We start from the raw sequence: 17,689 nt of genomic DNA, 5'->3' as shown, positions 1-17,689 counted from the left end.
ATTGTAGAATCAACTGTGTGAATATTTCTCAAACTTGAATAATTTATGCAAATGACATTCTCAAAACAAGTTGTGGTACAGTACAATATATAAAAAGCAAGAATTGCTGTAGCAATAAGGCATGTCCTTTTTAGTAACTATAACATTGCTTTATATTTTATACATAGGTGTTTTATGTCTCTGTGAGTATATACTTTTCCTGTGTCCAAGATAACCTGTACAAATGTCTAAAATTACAGTTGCAATAACAGAAACCTAGAGAAGTGTTAGCCTACATTACTTCATAGATTGTTTAATCACTCCTTGGACTATCTCCATCTTTGTTTTAAATTTTAGGGACAAATTAAGATCTGAATTGTTGTTTTCAGGAACACAATATGAATCAGATTTTTATAATACAGCCATGATTCATGCTATTTATAAACCCAGTCCTCTTTTACTTAAAATTAAATTAGAGAAATTTAGTAATTTTATTTTAAAATAGGATAATTTTAGAGACAGTATGGTATCTTTGTAAGATTATCCTTCCAAGTGAAATTGCTAGTAGGATGTATAGTCTTGATATTTCTATATTTGCAATTCAGTTATGTATTTCCTAGAAAGTGAAAGGCAGGGGTTAGCTAGTAATAGGTATAATTCCCTAAATCTACCACTGCCGGTTATGCATAGATTCTCACACCTCCCCTTCCAAAATTATTTTAGAAACATGCAAACTTTCTTTTATTACTCATTCCCACTTGAAAGGTAAAGTAGGCAAAACAAACCAGCCCTGTAGAATAAAAACCCCCGTCTCTTCAGGGCACCAAAAGGCAAACTGGTTCCTGCTGTGGAAATTCCTTATGGTTTTTCTTGTAATTGTATTTGTCTATCCTGTCCCCATAAAGCAGCAGGGATTCTGGCTTCTAGATTTTTGCAATCTAGCCACCCAGAGGCGGAGAGCCTCAACTACGCCAGCTCTGAGGATTGCTGTGGCTCCAATGGAGCTCTGCTGCTACAGCTTTCCCCTACAAAGCAATCCCCAAAACTCCATTACGGTTGACATTACAGCCCAAAGCTGGCTCTGCATTAATATAACCAAGTTTTGTTAACATTCTTTTGGAATCCTCCAGGGGCATAACATGCACCTGGTCCTCCACCATAAAGCTATGGGAAAATGTTACTGCAGCAGTATCTGACCTCCTTTGTTGGGGAAAACCTCTCCACATTGACCTATAGGGTGCAATAGGGCCCTGTAGTTTAAGATTATGATAGCACATTTTATTAAAAAGAGCAGCTTGAGAGGGTCCACCCAAATTTTTGGAAGGGCTGAAGTGTTTTGGCAAGTAGACCCTGGAGGGGTGGAAAGATGGTCTGGCAGACAGGGGATTACAATCTACAACTACTAACGCAGCAGGGATTTCTCCCAAACAACAGTTTTTTGTGTGTGACAGCTTAGGAATGCTAAGGAAATCCACTGATGCATCTATCTCCTGCTGACATTAAGAAACAGAAGTATCACGTTAGAAGGGCATGTAGCAATAAAACATACAGTGACGGTTCCAGCTTGAAAGACTATGCCTCCTCCCAGGTAGGACATTCTAGTGCAGAGGCTGTAGGATTTACATAATGTACAGTTACAACCTTTTAGTATACATATTTGATACAAAAATTATAGCAAGGAAATGGACTCATTTGATTGTAGAATACTGTATTTTTGTACAGCATGAAAACAGTTCATTTCAGTTAATTATTTATCCTGTAGTAGTCATATCAACTGTGTAGGATTTCTATGGTATGTGTAAATGCGACCTGCCGCCTTCGGATTAACAATCCAATTAGGTAATTTGCTGGCATGAATATAGTCTGATGTTTGACTGTTCTCAGCTTTGGTATTTCAGTAACTGAATGCAGATGTCTGGCTCTTCATACTGCTTTATGCTTCCTGATTAAGTGCTGAGCAAAATAAAAAGGTGGATTGAGAAGTTGAAGATGAGCTAGTATCAGTACCCCAAGTAGAGCCCCTGCTATACAGTATATAGTAACAACTCTGCTCTCAAGTGGAAGGAAACACTTGTAGAGGGAGAAGTCGGTTGGTGTTATGCTGCCCTGAAAAAGAAAGAAAGGCCATCATGTGGTTGGGTATAGGTTTAGTGAGTTTACATCAAAAACAGCTGTGATGTAGAAGTTCTGCATTAGGTTGCAGGACCTGGACTAATATAGTACCAATGCCATGCAGTCAGTCCACACCCTATAGCACTGGAGACTAGACATGTTGCAAAGGTAATGTGCATGGTTTGATAGCAACCACTTTAAGGAAAATAGAATAGGCACAAGCACTTGATTGGATAGGTAGCAGCTGGTAAAAGCAGGACTACTTAGCAAAAGAAACATGCCAACAGTTAAATAAAATACATGGATTGAGAAGGGACTTGGTGTTGTTGTCTATGGACTAAAGAGTGTAAACCAAAGAGTAATGAGATTTGAGTTTCTTTTCCCCATGCCACAAGATACTGAAAAGTAAAAAAAACTGATTGAAAAGTTCTGTTTTAAATAGCAAAACCTACAAATCTTGAATTATTGTAGAACTGGTTGTTTTCTCCATCTCTACGTGGTATATAATAAAGAAGATTGGAACTATCTGATGGAGCTTAACCAACATTCTAAGTGAAATTAGAAAACATATGAATTGAAACTAATGAGGCAGATTATCAGAAGACAAATGAAAACTTGCCCTCTCTGAAGTGGTTAATAGGTGAGTCTGACAGGCAAGAAAGCCATGTAGAAATCTGAGATAGATATGGTCTTATTTTCATAGTAGATAAATCAGCTAAGCAAAACTAGCCTTTTTACTGTTCGGTGCATGGTACTGATGATTTTTTTTTTTTTTTTTTTTTTACAAGTCAATAGTTTACCCTGCACCCTCTTTATAAGAAACTCTGTTACACATGGTTTTTACGAATATACAAACTAGACCTTTAACAGCACTTCCTTGTACCACACAACCTGCGTGGCTCCCCTGATGTGCTTTATAAAGTGGATGCAGTGTATTAAGTAAATGTTGGGTTTTGAGGGAGAGTGGGTGTTCTGCCTTTTTAAACAAAACAAACAGGTAGCAGCAGTTTAATAAATAGCTGATTGCCATGTTGATTTATATTTATGAAAGTTACCTGACAAAAATAAAAATCTTTAAATTTACCATGATGAAACTAGGGTTGTTTCTGTTCCTCCAACTAAATGATGGGACACTGATTTCTGGAATCTTCCCATTATGCAACACTTCGCATGCACTGTGGGTATGGCCACTCAGAATCAAACGGGGATGAAACCACCATAACAGCTATATTGGAAACAGTACAAAATTACAAACATGAAAAGTTAATTTGAATTTGTTTAAAGTCATCACACAGTTTAATATCTAGTTTTGCTTCCAACGGGCTCTCCTTCCATATTTTTACTTGGGCTACTATTTTTGCAGAGTATTTTGTGAAATCCTCGTGTCTTCCACTAATACAATAGTCATATTTTAATAGTAAATCACCCTATTTGACCTTTGTCATAAAAACAGGGTGGTATTTTGTAACATTTTACTATAGTAGGTAAATTCCTTATGAATTTGAACACTCAGTATCAAGTCTTTAGCACCACAAATAGAAAACCTAGGTCTTAAATGAAGAGTAGCACTGATTTGGAGGTGATCTGCCCTCAAACTTGAGCAAATACATTTCTGCTGTAGGAAAAATCTCTGTTGCCCATTTAATTTATTGGGAATGTTCTCTTTATCATCAGTAATTCAGTGAAAGTAATGTTTTTAGAGCGCTGGACAAGATCACTGACTTTTTCTATTAGTCCTACTAAAAATGGGTAACCCATGTACTCTAAAACTTTACATATAGTACAAAATGCTACACTGAGAATAAATGCTCTGCAGCAGACTGAGTGTCCCTGGACTTACCATGTAGAGCCCAGCAGGTTTATCAGCAGTCTCCCCCAAGCCTCACTAAACCAGGAGGAGCTTATCTCAGCTAGCATTTGCTTTTTCCAATATTATATACATAATTAAGGATTTCAGGAAGTGCTGTAAAGTTACTGTGATATTAAATAAAGTTGTTAAATTACCAAACCTTTTGTGAAGCCTCTCTAGACAGTACGTCATACTTTTCTTTAAATGGGATGTTCTTTTCCTCTGGAAGAGCAGAATCTTCTCCGGTACATTCAGCGTCACTTCTTCTGTAAAGAGGGTAATGCTGACAGGGATTCAAAGCAAGAGCCAGTTGTTAGCTAATGCAGCCTTTTATAAAATGTTGATAAATATGCTGAAATGGTGAAATCCTGCCCACCTAATCTCCAACACACCTGTAAAAGGATTGCTTCTGAAGCTGGAAGCTGTTCCACACCACTGCATCTTTTGTTGGAATGATTCTGTTCCTGCTAATAAAATCAAGCCAGACAAACATAATTGTGTCTGTGCAGCACTAGTTCTGTATTTATTATGTGCTTGGAGGGCCAGGACAGAAATGCAAAGTTGAAGACCATGTAAGATATTTCCCTCAACAACAACAAAAAAACTAGCATTGTATAAGGATTATTGCAAAAATACTTGTTTACAGTGTCTATCAGAGAAACTAATCATATGAGGCCTTACAGAGTAAAATCAGAGGTATAAGTAAGGGAGAAAAGCTATATGATGGGATGATTTGAAGAGAGCTGGTGCTGTGTAGGACGTCTGTTCCAAATGGCAGGTGATTCAGAGGTCAGATTGTGAAGGGATAGAGAAGAGGATGGAACTACATGAACAGAAGCCTGAAGCAAGTCCATGAAGTATTTTAAAAATCAAGACTGACAATTTAGAACTGGACTTTAATGAACAAGGAACTAGTGAAATTGTTCGAGGATGTCATGGATGCAATTGCACTCTCTCTGTATATCAGAAGGTGGCAGCAACACTTTACAGAACATGCTGAACCATAGAAAACTGGAATAGCTGTAGAGAAGGCAAGAGGATCTGAAAGCATGCTTTAAGATTTCAGCAGTGGTGGGAATCAAATTAGTAGTATTCAGAGACCACGCTGGACAGATAATGGCAACATGCAAGTCTGCAGATCCAGGAGATATGGGATGAAAGTAAAATTCACCATCAAGGATACAAAGGTTTCCATTAAGAAGGGAAAGAGGAAATGGGGTGGTTTGATACTCTTTTTACTTAAGAGAAATTTTATTGATGTAGTGGAAGGAAGTTAAGGTAAATTCACAAATTAATTTGGTCAAGACAGATGAGTGTTTAAAAAGAGTACATTTGAAAAGTAGGATGAGAGTTCAGGTTAGGAGGAGACATGACAGGCAAAAGGTAGACAGAAAAAGGCCCTGTCTATGTAAGAATAATACTTATATCCCAAGTGCTTTACAAAGGAGAATAACCATTAACAATTTTACAGATGGGGAAACTGAGATGAAGTGACTTGCAGGTCAGTGGCAAAGTGAGGAACAAAATCCAGGTCTCCAGACTGCCATTAGACTATGCAGGCTCCCTTACAAGAGCAGAGACCAGAGTAAGTGATATTATATGTGGCAGAGAAAAGGGCTACAGGATTTTGCTGACAGAGAGATCACAGACCGGACAAGATTATAGGAGGTAAAAGACCTGTGCCCCTGTCTTTCTGAAGTTAGCAGAAAGACCGGGGCAGAGGGAGTCAGCAACATGCACACTGAAATCCACCATGAATATGGAGGTAAGAATGATCAAGGAGACAAGGCCAGAGCACTATGTGAGGAAGGACAAAACACAAACTAGAGACTGAGATTTTTCAAAGGAGAAGAATCTGACTTCCACCCGGACTATAACTGCAACTCCAACTCTGCAGTTACAGTGAATGGACTATTGGACTCTTACCTGTTGGGAGCAATTCAGTTTATGAGAAAGCTTCATGAGCTTTGCCTCTGCCCTGCTGCAGACAGTGCACCCATCACCATCCAGGGCAACACTGTTCACCATGACAAAACTGGGGGAGAACAGAGAGGGAATAGGGAAAAGGACAACTGTTAGGTCTCCAGACACTAGTGGAGAGAGATGAAGCCCGTGTTTAAAAAAAAAAAAAAAAAATGCAACCAAGTTCATAATTCAGATAAAAAACTCAAAGCGTACAAACTAAATTCAATAACGACTGTGCCTAGGCCACGCACTAGACCAGGGGTTCTCAAACGTTATTGCACTGCGACCCCCTGCCGACAAAAAAATTACTTCACGACCCCAGGAGAGGGGACCAAAGCCTGAGCCTGCCCAAGCCCCACTGCTCTGGATGGGGAGGGGGGCAAAGCTGAAGCTCAAGGGCTTCAGCCCTTCCCCCCCTCCCTCCCCTCCCAGGGGAGGGCCTGCAACCTGAGCCTCGCCACGCAGGGCTGAAGCCCTCGGACTTTGGCTTTGGCCCTGGGTGGTGGGGCTCGGGCTTCAGCCCTGGGCCCCAGCAAGTCTAAGCCAGCCCTGGCAACCCTGTTCACTTTGGGGTCCCAACCCACAGTTTGAGAATGGCTGCACTAGCCGTACCTCTCAAATACTGATACTGCATTTTACCACAACTTTCCATGATCACCTGTTTTATTGTTAGACACTAATCTAGTCAGTGGGGTTGCATAGTAAAGTTTAGATGCAGTGATGAATCTGATGTCCACACAATTTGTGAGGCACTGTTTATATCCTCTTGCAATGCAATAATCCATAACATTGAAATCTGAAGGTGAGAAGTTGCTTTGGCACTTGTATCTCAGAAGCCAGAGAGGCCTTGTGAGCAATGTTAAAGCAAAGCTATACTGCATTTGGCAGCTTCTGCCTAGGGAAGGCCCCACAAATGAACCTGGACCTTGTCTACAGGTTGCCAGCAAAGTGCACCGGTGGGGTGTGATTTGTAAAACACACTAACATGCCCTGTAGAGTGTGCAAGAAGCAGGGCAGTTAGAGCACAACCCACATCCTTCTGGCACTGTGTAGGCAAGCCCTTAGTCTGATTCACACCTAAAGAGACGCGTCTCTCACTTAACCATGGGTCTCTGGCAAAGCAGGGTAGGGAAGCTTTCACTGCACTTACCTAACTCTACCTTCGTTGTAGCTTTTAAATAAACTGAATGTTTCTTGCTACTAGGCTCTTACCTGTCACAAGTATAAACAGGCACTTATTTTTATATTAGAAGGACAGCCTGCTAGCTGACAGAGAAAGGACATATTCACAGCTCAGCATGCAGGAGGACGGAACAGTGGTGTGCTTTATATACAAAAGTGAGCTAGATTCCATCATGGAAGGGTTGCTGGCAAAAAGCAGATCTTAAATTGCAGCCAACATTTTTCACTAAATAGCTACTTGTTGTACTAGTGTTCTAGAACACATTTACCGAGCAGTATTAATAAGGCAAACTCATTTCAACGAGCAGATGGTCAATTGAGTACTATACACACAGTCTGGAGTAAGGAGGGGATGTTAGTCCCTGTTTAATGACTATTTTTAAAATGTTAGCTGAAATGTGTGTTTAGGGTCACAGACGTGAGTAATACATGGTTGTATTAAACTGGGTGTCTATTTTCTCATAAGCCTGCATGAAGCACACTTTTTCTTTCTTTCCTGGGGGATATAGCACTTCCAGCCTGTTTAGACTACCTGCTTAATGTTTAAAAAAAAATTAAGTGATACATTTGTAGCCTTTATTTCCTACATTCTTGTGAATTATATTCTGACCATATACATGTCAGAGTGTAGATGAGTACAATGTATTTCCCTTCACTTTATCTGAAAAAAAAATTCTGATAAGATGGCTTTCAGTGGACCCACTGCACTTCCTTACATAGTATGTGCACCCAGGACACAGGGACATATATATATAGAAATATTTACTGAGCTATCAACAGTTTCTCTAACCAACTGATAAAACTAAAGGAGAGAACAAGCTTGGCACTAAGATGACAGATGCATTGTGGGCCAAGCTCTGCTGAGGTGAGTAGCTGAGATCACTCATGTGAATAAGGGTGGCAGGACCAGGTGCTGTATTACCATGTTCCACAAACAAGGCATGAGTTTCAGGCACTGAAGAAGCGAGGACATTCCACTGGTGTTAATACTTAAATGTTGAACATTTCACTCAACCACTTTCCTCATTTAAGATTGGCAGTCAGCGGTCACCGTAAGTGGTTGGAAGCAAAAGAACACAAACCCCACAAATCTGCTCTTGTGCTCCAGAGCAATATGACAGCCATTAAATCCTTTGAATTGTTTTCTTTCCACTGGAAAGTTGCCAAGTTATTTTGCTCAAAATAGTTCCCTTTACAGCAGTGGTCACCAACCAATTGATTGCGATCAATTGGTCAATCCTGGAGCCTCTGCCAGTCAATCGCGATCTCCAGCCACTAAAAGTCCGGCAGCACGGCGGGGCTCAGGCTGGCTGCTGACACATCTCTGTGGCCCCCAGGGAGAGGGGCAGGGAGGGCAGCTCCGCACACAGCCCCCACCCCCAGCATCGTCCCTGCAGCTCCCATTGGTCGGGAACAGAGATGTGCCAGCAGCCAGCCTGCCTGAGCCCCGCTGCGCTGCCGCCTGGGAGCCATCTGTGGTAAGCACCTCCTGGCCGAAGCCTGAACCTTGCACCCCCTCCTGCACCCAAACTCCCTCCCAAAGCCCACAGCCCTCACCCTCTCCTGCACCCCAACCCCCTGCCCCAGGCTCAGCCAATGCACACCCCACAGTTGAGAATGTTACACTGATTTGTGACAGTCCATGAAGGATTTTGGATTTATAAACCACAAAATTACACTAATAAAAAGTAAAACTCATGAAATGTCCAGTAGATTCTATGAGATTAGGTGCAGTGTAACCAAGTTGCGGTGGGGGAGGTCCAGGTTGGATATCAGGAAAAACTATTTCACTAGGAGGGTGGTGAAACACTGGAATGCGTTACCTAGGGAGGTGGTGGAGTCTCCTTCCTTGGAGGTTTTTAAGGCCCGGCTTGACAAAGCCCTGGCTGGGATGATTTAGCTGGGAATTGGTCCTGCTTTGAGCAGGGGGTTGGACTAGATGACCTCTTGAGGTCCCTTCCAACTCTGATATTCTATGATTCTATGATTCATATGAGCCCTCCCAGGACCAAACTCCCTCCCAGAGCTTGCACCCCAGCCCGGAACCCACTCCCACAATCCGAACCCCTCCCGCATCCCAACCTCCTGAGTCCTGCCCCAGGCCGTGAAAGTGAGTGAGGGTGGGGGAGAGAAAGCAACAGAGGGAGGGGGAAATGGAGTGAGTGGGGCAGGGCAGATCCTGGGTTGATCTTCAATTCAAAAAGTGATCTTGTGCATAAAAAGATTGGAGACCACGGCTTTACAGTATTTACAAACAAGTTTCTTGGGAGTAAATAATGTTTTATGTTTAACAAATATTCACGAGAACACGCTACAACGGGTTCAAGAAAATAAAACCAATGAAAAAGCTCAAAATGTTGGCAAACATTATACTCACTTTACCCCCTTCCGGGTTATTAGCTTTCCTGAGGTGAAGTTGAAAACTTTTGCAAACCGTTTTAACTTGTAAGTGGTCATTCTGTGTTAAAAGACAAAAGTAGTATGATGCTCAGAAACTTGCCATTATAAGTAATTTTATATACTTGTGTTACAGATTTAAATGGCAATTCCCTGACAGGTACTGCTCCATGATCCAGATTAGACCTTAAAACTGAGATTCTGCATGGGATGGATACAGCCCCTCTCAGTCTAGTCTGGCCCCAGAGCAAGCATAACCAAGCCAGGGAGTATTGCCCCCAATACAAGCACAAAGTGAAATACAACAGATGCAAATCACCCTCTCTGATGCTGAGAGAGTAGGGAATGGGGCAGAATACCCACAATACCTTGGTTGCATTTTTGGGTCACTGCAGCACAGCGTGAGTTATAGCAGCAGCTTGACCATGATGTGATCTTGAAGCCACCTTTACAGGGCACTCCTAACTCTCACTCTGTGCACATGAGCTACACTCCAGGTCTGGCTCTAAACATGCAACCCAGCCCCTCTTAACTGATGCTTGAAGACAAAAGCCCTAGATAATTAAAAAAAACCCTAACTCACATGGAAGCCAACGGTTACTCAGTACTGCCAAATCCTGTGAATTAACGGTGAGTCATGGGATTTTGATACCGACATGAGGTACTCTCACAAAGACCCAAGCAGCCACCCCTTTCATCCAATTTTCAGGGCTGGTCACACAGGCAGAGCTCAAGTGAGAGTCTCTGGAACTGAGAAAAACAGATCTGCCCTTGCCACTGAGCCCTGCCTTCATGTATGGATTGGCGCTATCTCAGTGGTAGCAGAGAGAGGGTCCTGGGACAGCAGGACACAGAGAAAGATGTAGGTGGAGGGAAGGAGTCAGGAAAAAGCTACTGTTGAGTCTGGAGCCCAACAGCATTACCCCCCACCCCAGTACTTGCTCTGCTGTGGACCCAGCAGCAGCTTTTCTCCAAGTACACACAAACCCAGTGCCAGGTCAGTGCTTGAGATGTAGGTGGAGGGAAGGAATCAGGAAAAAGCTACACAGCAGCCACTCCTCCGGGGAGGGGCCGAGGGCAGAGGAGTCAGAGAACAGGTGCTGCCAGGTCCAGGGCAGACAAATCCAAGGTGAAATTATTGGATAATTAGGGTGACCAGATCACCAAATACAAATATCGGGACGCGGGGGGGGGGGGTGTGACGTGGCGGGGGGGGCGTGGCGGGGGGCGGGGCCAAAAAAAAAAAACACCTTCCTCCGCAAGCGCTGGAGGGAGGCCCGGGAGACTCAGGGGAAGCGCGGGGCCGGGGTGAGTAACAGTCCGGCCTGGCCGCGAGCAGGACTCAGTCAGGTGGTTGGGCGAGGAGGGGGGCGGCCCGCGGGGCCAGGCGGCGGCTGTTGTTGTCCCCCCGGGCAGCGGGACACGGGAGCAGCCGCTGCTGCAGCTTCCACTGCCGCGGGGGGAGGAAGCGGCCATGGCACTCGGCGGCTGTGGCGCCTCCGAACCCCCCGAGCCGGGGCCTGCTGCGGGGACCCAGCAGTGCGCACGCTGGGTCCAGCCCCTGGCCAGTCGCGTCTGGGCTGCTGCCCAGCTGGTGCTATCCCACGGCGGCCACGGGGCGGAGGCATCGGCCGCCCAGCCCCGTTCGTTCCCCCGCGGCGGCCCCGGAGTGGGGGCAGCAGGCCCCAGCCCCCCCGTCCCGCAGGGGAACGAACGGGGCTGGGCGGCCGATGCCTCCGCCCCGTGGCCGCCGTGGGATAGCACCAGCTGGGCAGCAGCCCAGACGCGACTGGCCAGGGGCTGGACCCAGCGTGCGCACTGCTGGGTCCCCGCAGCAGGCCCCGGCTCGGGGGGTTCGGAGGCGCCACAGCCGCCGAGTGCCATGGCCGCTTCCTCCCCCCGCGGCAGTGGAAGCTGCAGCAGCGGCTGCTCCCGTGTCCCGCTGCCCGGGGGGACAACAACAGCCGCCGCCTGGCCCCGCGGGCCGCCCCCCTCCTCGCCCAACCACCCGACTGAGTCCTGCTCGCGGCCAGGCCGGACTGTTACTCACCCCGGCCCCGCGCTTCCCTTGAGTCTCCCGGGCCTCCCTCCAGCGCTTGCGGAGGGGGGAGGAATGGTGAGCCCGGGGAAGAGGCGGGGATTCGGGGAGGGAGCCAATCGGGGGAGGAGGGGGCGGAGTCGGGGCGGGGGGGGGGTGCGAGTATTTCCGGGCTCTAGGCCTCGGGGCATTTCCTTGTTTGTCCGGTTGTCCCGACCGCATGTCGGTCGGGACGCGGGACAAACAAGGAAATATCGGGACGGTCCCGATAAAATCGGGACGTCTGGTCACCCTATTGGATAATTGATCTATTAATGTAGCTGATCACCGTTATGCAAACAAAGTCTGATTTTAAAATTATTTTTTAAATGCTTTCAATGTGAATTACTTAAAAAAAATAAGGATTGTCTTTATAATTACTGCACTGAGATACAGATAGCTCTGCATGGGGTTTTGCAGTAATTAGCTAGGTGGGAGATGCTGTAAAGAAAGACATTCGTACATGTAAAGATCTTCCGCTCACATAAATCCTTAATAGGAGGACTCGATACATAAGAAGAGTACTTTGTGTTTCTTGGACGTTCATTTTCCAGTTCCATTGTATAACCCTCATCCAGCAGGAGAAAGTAAGACAGTAATAGGAAATGTAATGGATGGCAGCTACCCTACCTTAGGGGCTGAGGGAGAGGAAGTGGGAGCTCCATCTGAGCAGCCAGAAAGAAGCGTGTAGTAAAGGTTGACTCTTCAACCTGGAAGTCTCTCTCACACACATTGGCAGAGGAGTAGAGAGGTGTTAAAGTCAAAAGTCAGACTAAAAACCAACATTTGACTTTGGGGCCAATCTGATGTTATTTGATCTCTTGAGGCTGGCAATACTGAGTCACTGTTTACATCCTGACATTTCACACCTGACAGTGCACTGAATTTTTCTGAAATACTTACTCGTAGTGAAAGCCAATGTCATGGTTGCCAACAACAACCATTAGCTCAGTGCGAACTGGATGTCGGAACATTTTCTGAAACCGCCTGACATCATCTGCCCAGGCCTGCAGGAAAATTGTAAAAACTGCTGATGTTGAAGACAACTATGAAAGGACTTAGCAGTAGGCTGTCACCTTGAGATTTTCATGTTTTATGTGTTTGGCTTAGGGAGAGGAGAAAGAAGCTATTGGAAAAATCAAGTCCAGGGAGAATCACCAAATTTCAGTTTGTAGTCAACCCCCTGGAAAACTACCACTGCCAAGACGAGAGCAGCATCCATTGTATATCTTCCAAGACTGGAATATGGACAATATTAAAACAGCTATTAGTGTCATTAATATTGCAACAACAATGAACTGGCTTTAGAATACAGGACACAAATAGAACTTTCTGACCAGCTATCAGGAAGGTCAGAGCCCCAAACACTAATACCCAGTAATGCACAAGCCTGACTGATTCCCTTGTTTATATTTGCAAAATTAATTTGCCAACAGCTTTATTACACTAGGCAATGCACTTCTTTGGGTTTCAGAAGGCCAATAATGCCTTTTAAAGTAAAAGGCTGGGTTACTCATTTGCCATTTTAAAGTTTGGACTGTTGGCCACTCATGCTAATAGCCTGTCAGTGTTTACACCTAGCATCATAATGGTGGCCACAAACATTTATAAACGTTACCTCTTTTCCATACTACTCCCCAGATTATCATTAGGAAGCACCACTCCTAAAAGAAGGAGAAATCTATCTAATCCCCTTTTCACAGCCTCAGTACTTCGTAAGCACGAGGAGGATCACATTTAACTCGTATCTCCCCAGTCACGCACATTCGCCTCCTCTTAACCTTGCACTGTAGGGCGCTGGAGACCAACTCAATGCAAAAGACTATGCCTACTGCCTGATCTTATTTGTGCCCACATATATCCTCCACTCACACTGGAGTGCAACTGCCTTGCAGTGACTATGTCACACTACACTAGAAATTATAGTCACGGCCTACAAATCTGCAATACATCAATTGTGGAAGAGGAATATCAAATAAAGCCTGGCTTGCTCTGCATGCCACTTATTTCCAGGAAACCCCATTTCTTTTAAAACAGTTCAGCGTTTTCTGACACTAAAAATCAGTAGATGTGGACCTTTTACCTGGGAGGAGCTCCACTTTCCTTCATCAAAGACGTCTCCTAGGATGAAAACAATATCTGGCTCCAGTAATGACAAGGCAGTTTGGAAGGCTCTCTCCATTTGCCATTCCCTAAGAAACAGGAAGCATCGAATCAATAGACTCTCTTAACTGCCTGATCCTTTACTCTGATTAAACAAGGTCTTGCCTGACAGGACAGTGAAGCAGGCTCTCAAAGACTGAAAGAGCTACTCTGAAACCCAGCTAGATTTTTAAAAAGTCAGGTTTAACACCAGCTCCTGGGCTACCTCCCTGCTCTCCCCCACATCAGAAACCATGATCAGCACCAGCTCATGGGACACCAGACAAAGTGCTGATACTAACCTTTTATCACAAGTTAATGGGTTATTTTCAAAGTATGTAAAAACTGATCAGTGGAAGTATGTTGAATAATCGCACACACTTGACCGAATGCATCTGTTCCTGCAGCAAAAGGTTTTGATTGCTCAGAACAAACCCCCACGCTGGATATTGAATCATCATTACAAATCTAACCAATGACACAAATTAGACCTCCAGATAAGCCAATTTAAAATGAGTAAATTACTATACTGTTATTTGCTAGACATGGGTAACAAATTTCCATTTTGTTAAAACGTTATAATGAATTGTGTCAAAATGGTAGTTGACAGAGCTGACACTAGTGTGCATAGGTAAGCCAGCAACTTTGCTATACAAGATCAAGCCACTGTTTTGAGTCCCCTAGGGATGTCTTCCTTTAGTAAATTTCATCCTGCAGTGATCTGAGCAAGGTTTCTGCTGGGACACAGAATAAGCCAGATTCTGCTCTGGATTATAAATGAAACACCAATGAATTTGGCAGAAATATTCTAGATTTACACTATATCATGTGATCCCTGTCCTATACCAATATGTAATAACTACCTGTATTTAGTAGTTCATATTAGATAGTAATAGCTTCTTCTCTAGGTTGAGCGAATAACAAAGTGTTATAGGATGTCTTAATATCACATGAAATTTTCCAATGCTGAAGTAAAAAAAATAAGGAAGTCTTTATCAATTCATCTAATTAGATGCATGGACAGAAGGAACCATTATGATCATCTAGTCTGACCTCCTGCACAATGCAGGCCACAGAATCTCACCCACCCACTCCTGTAATAAACCCCTAACCTATGTCTGAGCCACTGAAGTCCTCAAACCATGGTTTAAAGACTTCAAGGTGCAGAGAATCCTCCAGCAAGTGAGGATTCATGCCCCACGCTACAGAGGAAGGCAAAAACCCCCCAGGGCCTCTGCCAATCTGCCCCGGAGGAAAATTCCTTCCCGACCCCAAAAATGGCGATCAGCTAAACCCTGAGCATGTGGATAAGACTCACCAGCCAGACACCCAGGAAAGAATTCTCTGTAGTAACTCAGATCCCACCCCATCTAACATCCCATCACAGGCCATTGGGCATATCTACCACTAATAGTCAAAGATCAACTAATTGCCAAAATTAGGCTATTCCATCATACCATCCCCTCCATAAACTTATCAAGCTTAGTCTTGAAGCCAGATACGTCTTTTGACCCCACTACTCCCCTTGGAAGGCTGTTCCAGAACTTCACTCCTCTGATGGTTAGAAACCTTCGTCTAATTTCAAGTCTAAACTTCCCAACGGCCAGTTTATATCCATTTCTTCTTGTTTCCACATTGGTACTGAGCTTAAATTATTCATCTCCCTCCCTGGTATTTATCCCTCTGATGTATTTATGAAGAGCAATCATATCTCCCCTCAGCCTTCTTTTGGTTAGGCTAAACAAGCCAAGCTCTTTGAGTCTCCTTTCATAAGACAGGTTTTCCATTCCTCGGATCATCCTAGTAGCCCTTCTCTGTACCTGTTCCAGTTTGAATTCATCCTTCTTAAACATGGGAGACCAGAACTGCACACAGTATCCCAGATGAGGTCTCACCAGTGCCTTGTATAACGGTACTAACACCTCCTTATCTCTACTGAAAATACCTTACCTAATTCATCCCAAGACCGCATTAGCTTTTTTAACAGCCATATCACATTGGCGGCTCATAGTCATCCTGTGACCAACCAATACTCCGAGGTCTTTCTCGTCCTCTGTTACTTCCAACTGATGAGTCCCCAGCTTATAACAAAAACTCTTGTTATTAATCCCTAAATGCATGACCTTGCACTTTTCACTATTAAATTTCATCCTATTACTATTAGTCCAGTTTACAAGGTCATCCAGATCTTCCTGTAGGATATCCCGGTCCTTCTCTATATTGGCAATACTTCCCAGCTTTGTGTCATCCGCAAGCTTTATTAGCACACTCCCACTTTGTGCCAAGGTCAGTAATAAAAAGATTAAATAAGATTGGTCCCAAAACCAATCCCTGAGGAACTCCACTGGTAACCTCCCTCCAGCCTGACAGTTCACCTTTCAGTATGACCCGTTGTAGTCTCCCCTTTAACCAGTTCCTTATCCACCTTTCAATTTTCATATTGGTCCCAATCTTTTCCAATTTAACTAATAATTTCCCATGTGGAACCATATCAAATGCCTTAATGAAATCGAGGTAAATTAGATCCACTGCGTTTCCTTTGTCTAAAAAATCTGTTACCTTCTCAAAGAAGGAGATCAGGTTGGTTTGGCATGAGCTACCTTTTATAAAACCATGTTGTATTTTGTCCCAATTACCATTGACCTCAATGTCCTTAACCACGTTCTCCTTCAAATTTTTTCCTCAGACCTTGCATACTACAGATGTCAAACTAACAGGCCTGTAGTTACCCAGATCACTTTTTTTTCCTTTCTTAAAAATAGGAACTACGTTAGCAATTCTCTACGGTACAACCCCTGAGTTTACAGATTCATTAAAAATTCTTGCTAATGGGCTTGCAATTTCATGTGCCAGTTCCTTTAATATTCTTGGATGAAGATTATCTGGGCCCCCTGATTTAGTACCATCAAGCTGTTCGAGTTCGGCTTCTACCTTGGATATGGTAATATTTACCTCCATAGCCTCATTCCCATTTGTCATCCTGCCATTATCCCTAAGCTCCTCATTAAAGACTGAGGCAAATTATTTGTTTAGACATTGGGCCATGCCTAGATTATCCTTAACCTCCACTCCATCCTCAGTGTTTAGCGGTCCCACTTCTTTCTTTGTTTTCTTCTTATTTATATAGCTACAGAACCTTTTACTATTGGTTTTAATTCCCTTTGCAAGGTTCAACTCTACATGGCTTTTGGCCTTTCTCACTTTATCCCTACATGTTCTGACCTCAATAAGGTAGCTTTCCTTGCTGATCCCTCCCATCTTCCATTCCTTGTAGACTTTCTGCTTTTTCTTAATCACCTCTCTGAGATGCTTGCTCATCCAGCTTGGTCTACAACTCCTGCCTATTAATATTTCCCCCTTTCTTGGGATGCAGGCTTCTGATAGTTTCTGCAATGGACAATTGGATAATGCAAGCTCACATAGGAAGGGACACTACATCTAAAAGCATTCACTGTTTCTCTCTCTCAGGAGGGTGGAGCAAGGGGGACTCCCACCTCACTCACCCAAGTCTATTATCAGGGCTTGAGCTCACTCTCCCCAATTCTTCCTTTAAATACATGTATGGTTATTAAAAGATAAAAGAATGTTCAGTAGAGATTGGGTTTGATGCCACTCAGTCACATAGCTCCTGCCATGGAAAAATGGATACTTTCCTTCAAAAGTTCTGCTTCTCATGGATTACCAGAAGGAAGCAATGTGGTTTAGTGGATTCGGCATGGGGTTGGGAGAGCTTGATTTTAGTCGTGGCCCTGCCACTGGCTCAATGTGACACTGGATGAGTTACTATCAATTCCCCCACCCTGTAAATGGGGATACTATTACTGACTAGCAGGGGTGTTGTGGAGATTAACTACTTTATTTTTGTAAAGCACTGTATAATTTATAAGTATTATTATAAACTGAAAAAAAGGATTCTCTGAGCCAGACAATGCACTCAGAAGCTTATGGCAGCACAATACAACAGCAACACTAGCTACCTGGGTCTG

At 43.9% G+C, this 17,689-nt stretch overlaps 1 protein-coding gene across 2 annotated transcripts in view; it reads right to left on the bottom strand.

Annotated features, from left to right (window-relative positions):
• Positions 1–7: 7 nt before the first annotated feature.
• The window catches only part of MPPE1 (metallophosphoesterase 1), a 25,812-nt gene continuing 8,130 nt past the window's right edge, over positions 8–17,689 (bottom strand). For both annotated transcript variants that reach the window (XM_034762592.1, XM_034762591.1), the window contains exons 3-10: positions 13,645–13,753; positions 12,465–12,568; positions 9,465–9,545; positions 5,867–5,975; positions 4,333–4,407; positions 4,101–4,223; positions 3,176–3,316; positions 8–2,085 (exon numbers count right to left, since the gene is read on the bottom strand). In XM_034762592.1, coding sequence (XP_034618483.1) covers positions 1,903–2,085; positions 3,176–3,316; positions 4,101–4,223; positions 4,333–4,407; positions 5,867–5,975; positions 9,465–9,545; positions 12,465–12,568; positions 13,645–13,753 — 925 coding nt within the window. In that variant the 3' untranslated portion in view covers positions 8–1,902. The remainder of the gene's footprint in view (positions 2,086–3,175; positions 3,317–4,100; positions 4,224–4,332; positions 4,408–5,866; positions 5,976–9,464; positions 9,546–12,464; positions 12,569–13,644; positions 13,754–17,689) is intronic.

This window comes from Trachemys scripta, chromosome 2, assembly GCF_013100865.1.
Source record: "Trachemys scripta elegans isolate TJP31775 chromosome 2, CAS_Tse_1.0, whole genome shotgun sequence".
Lineage (NCBI taxonomy): Eukaryota > Metazoa > Chordata > Testudines > Emydidae > Trachemys > Trachemys scripta.
Note: the sequence above shows the minus strand (reverse complement) of the source record. Positions and strands in the feature narration are given on the sequence as shown.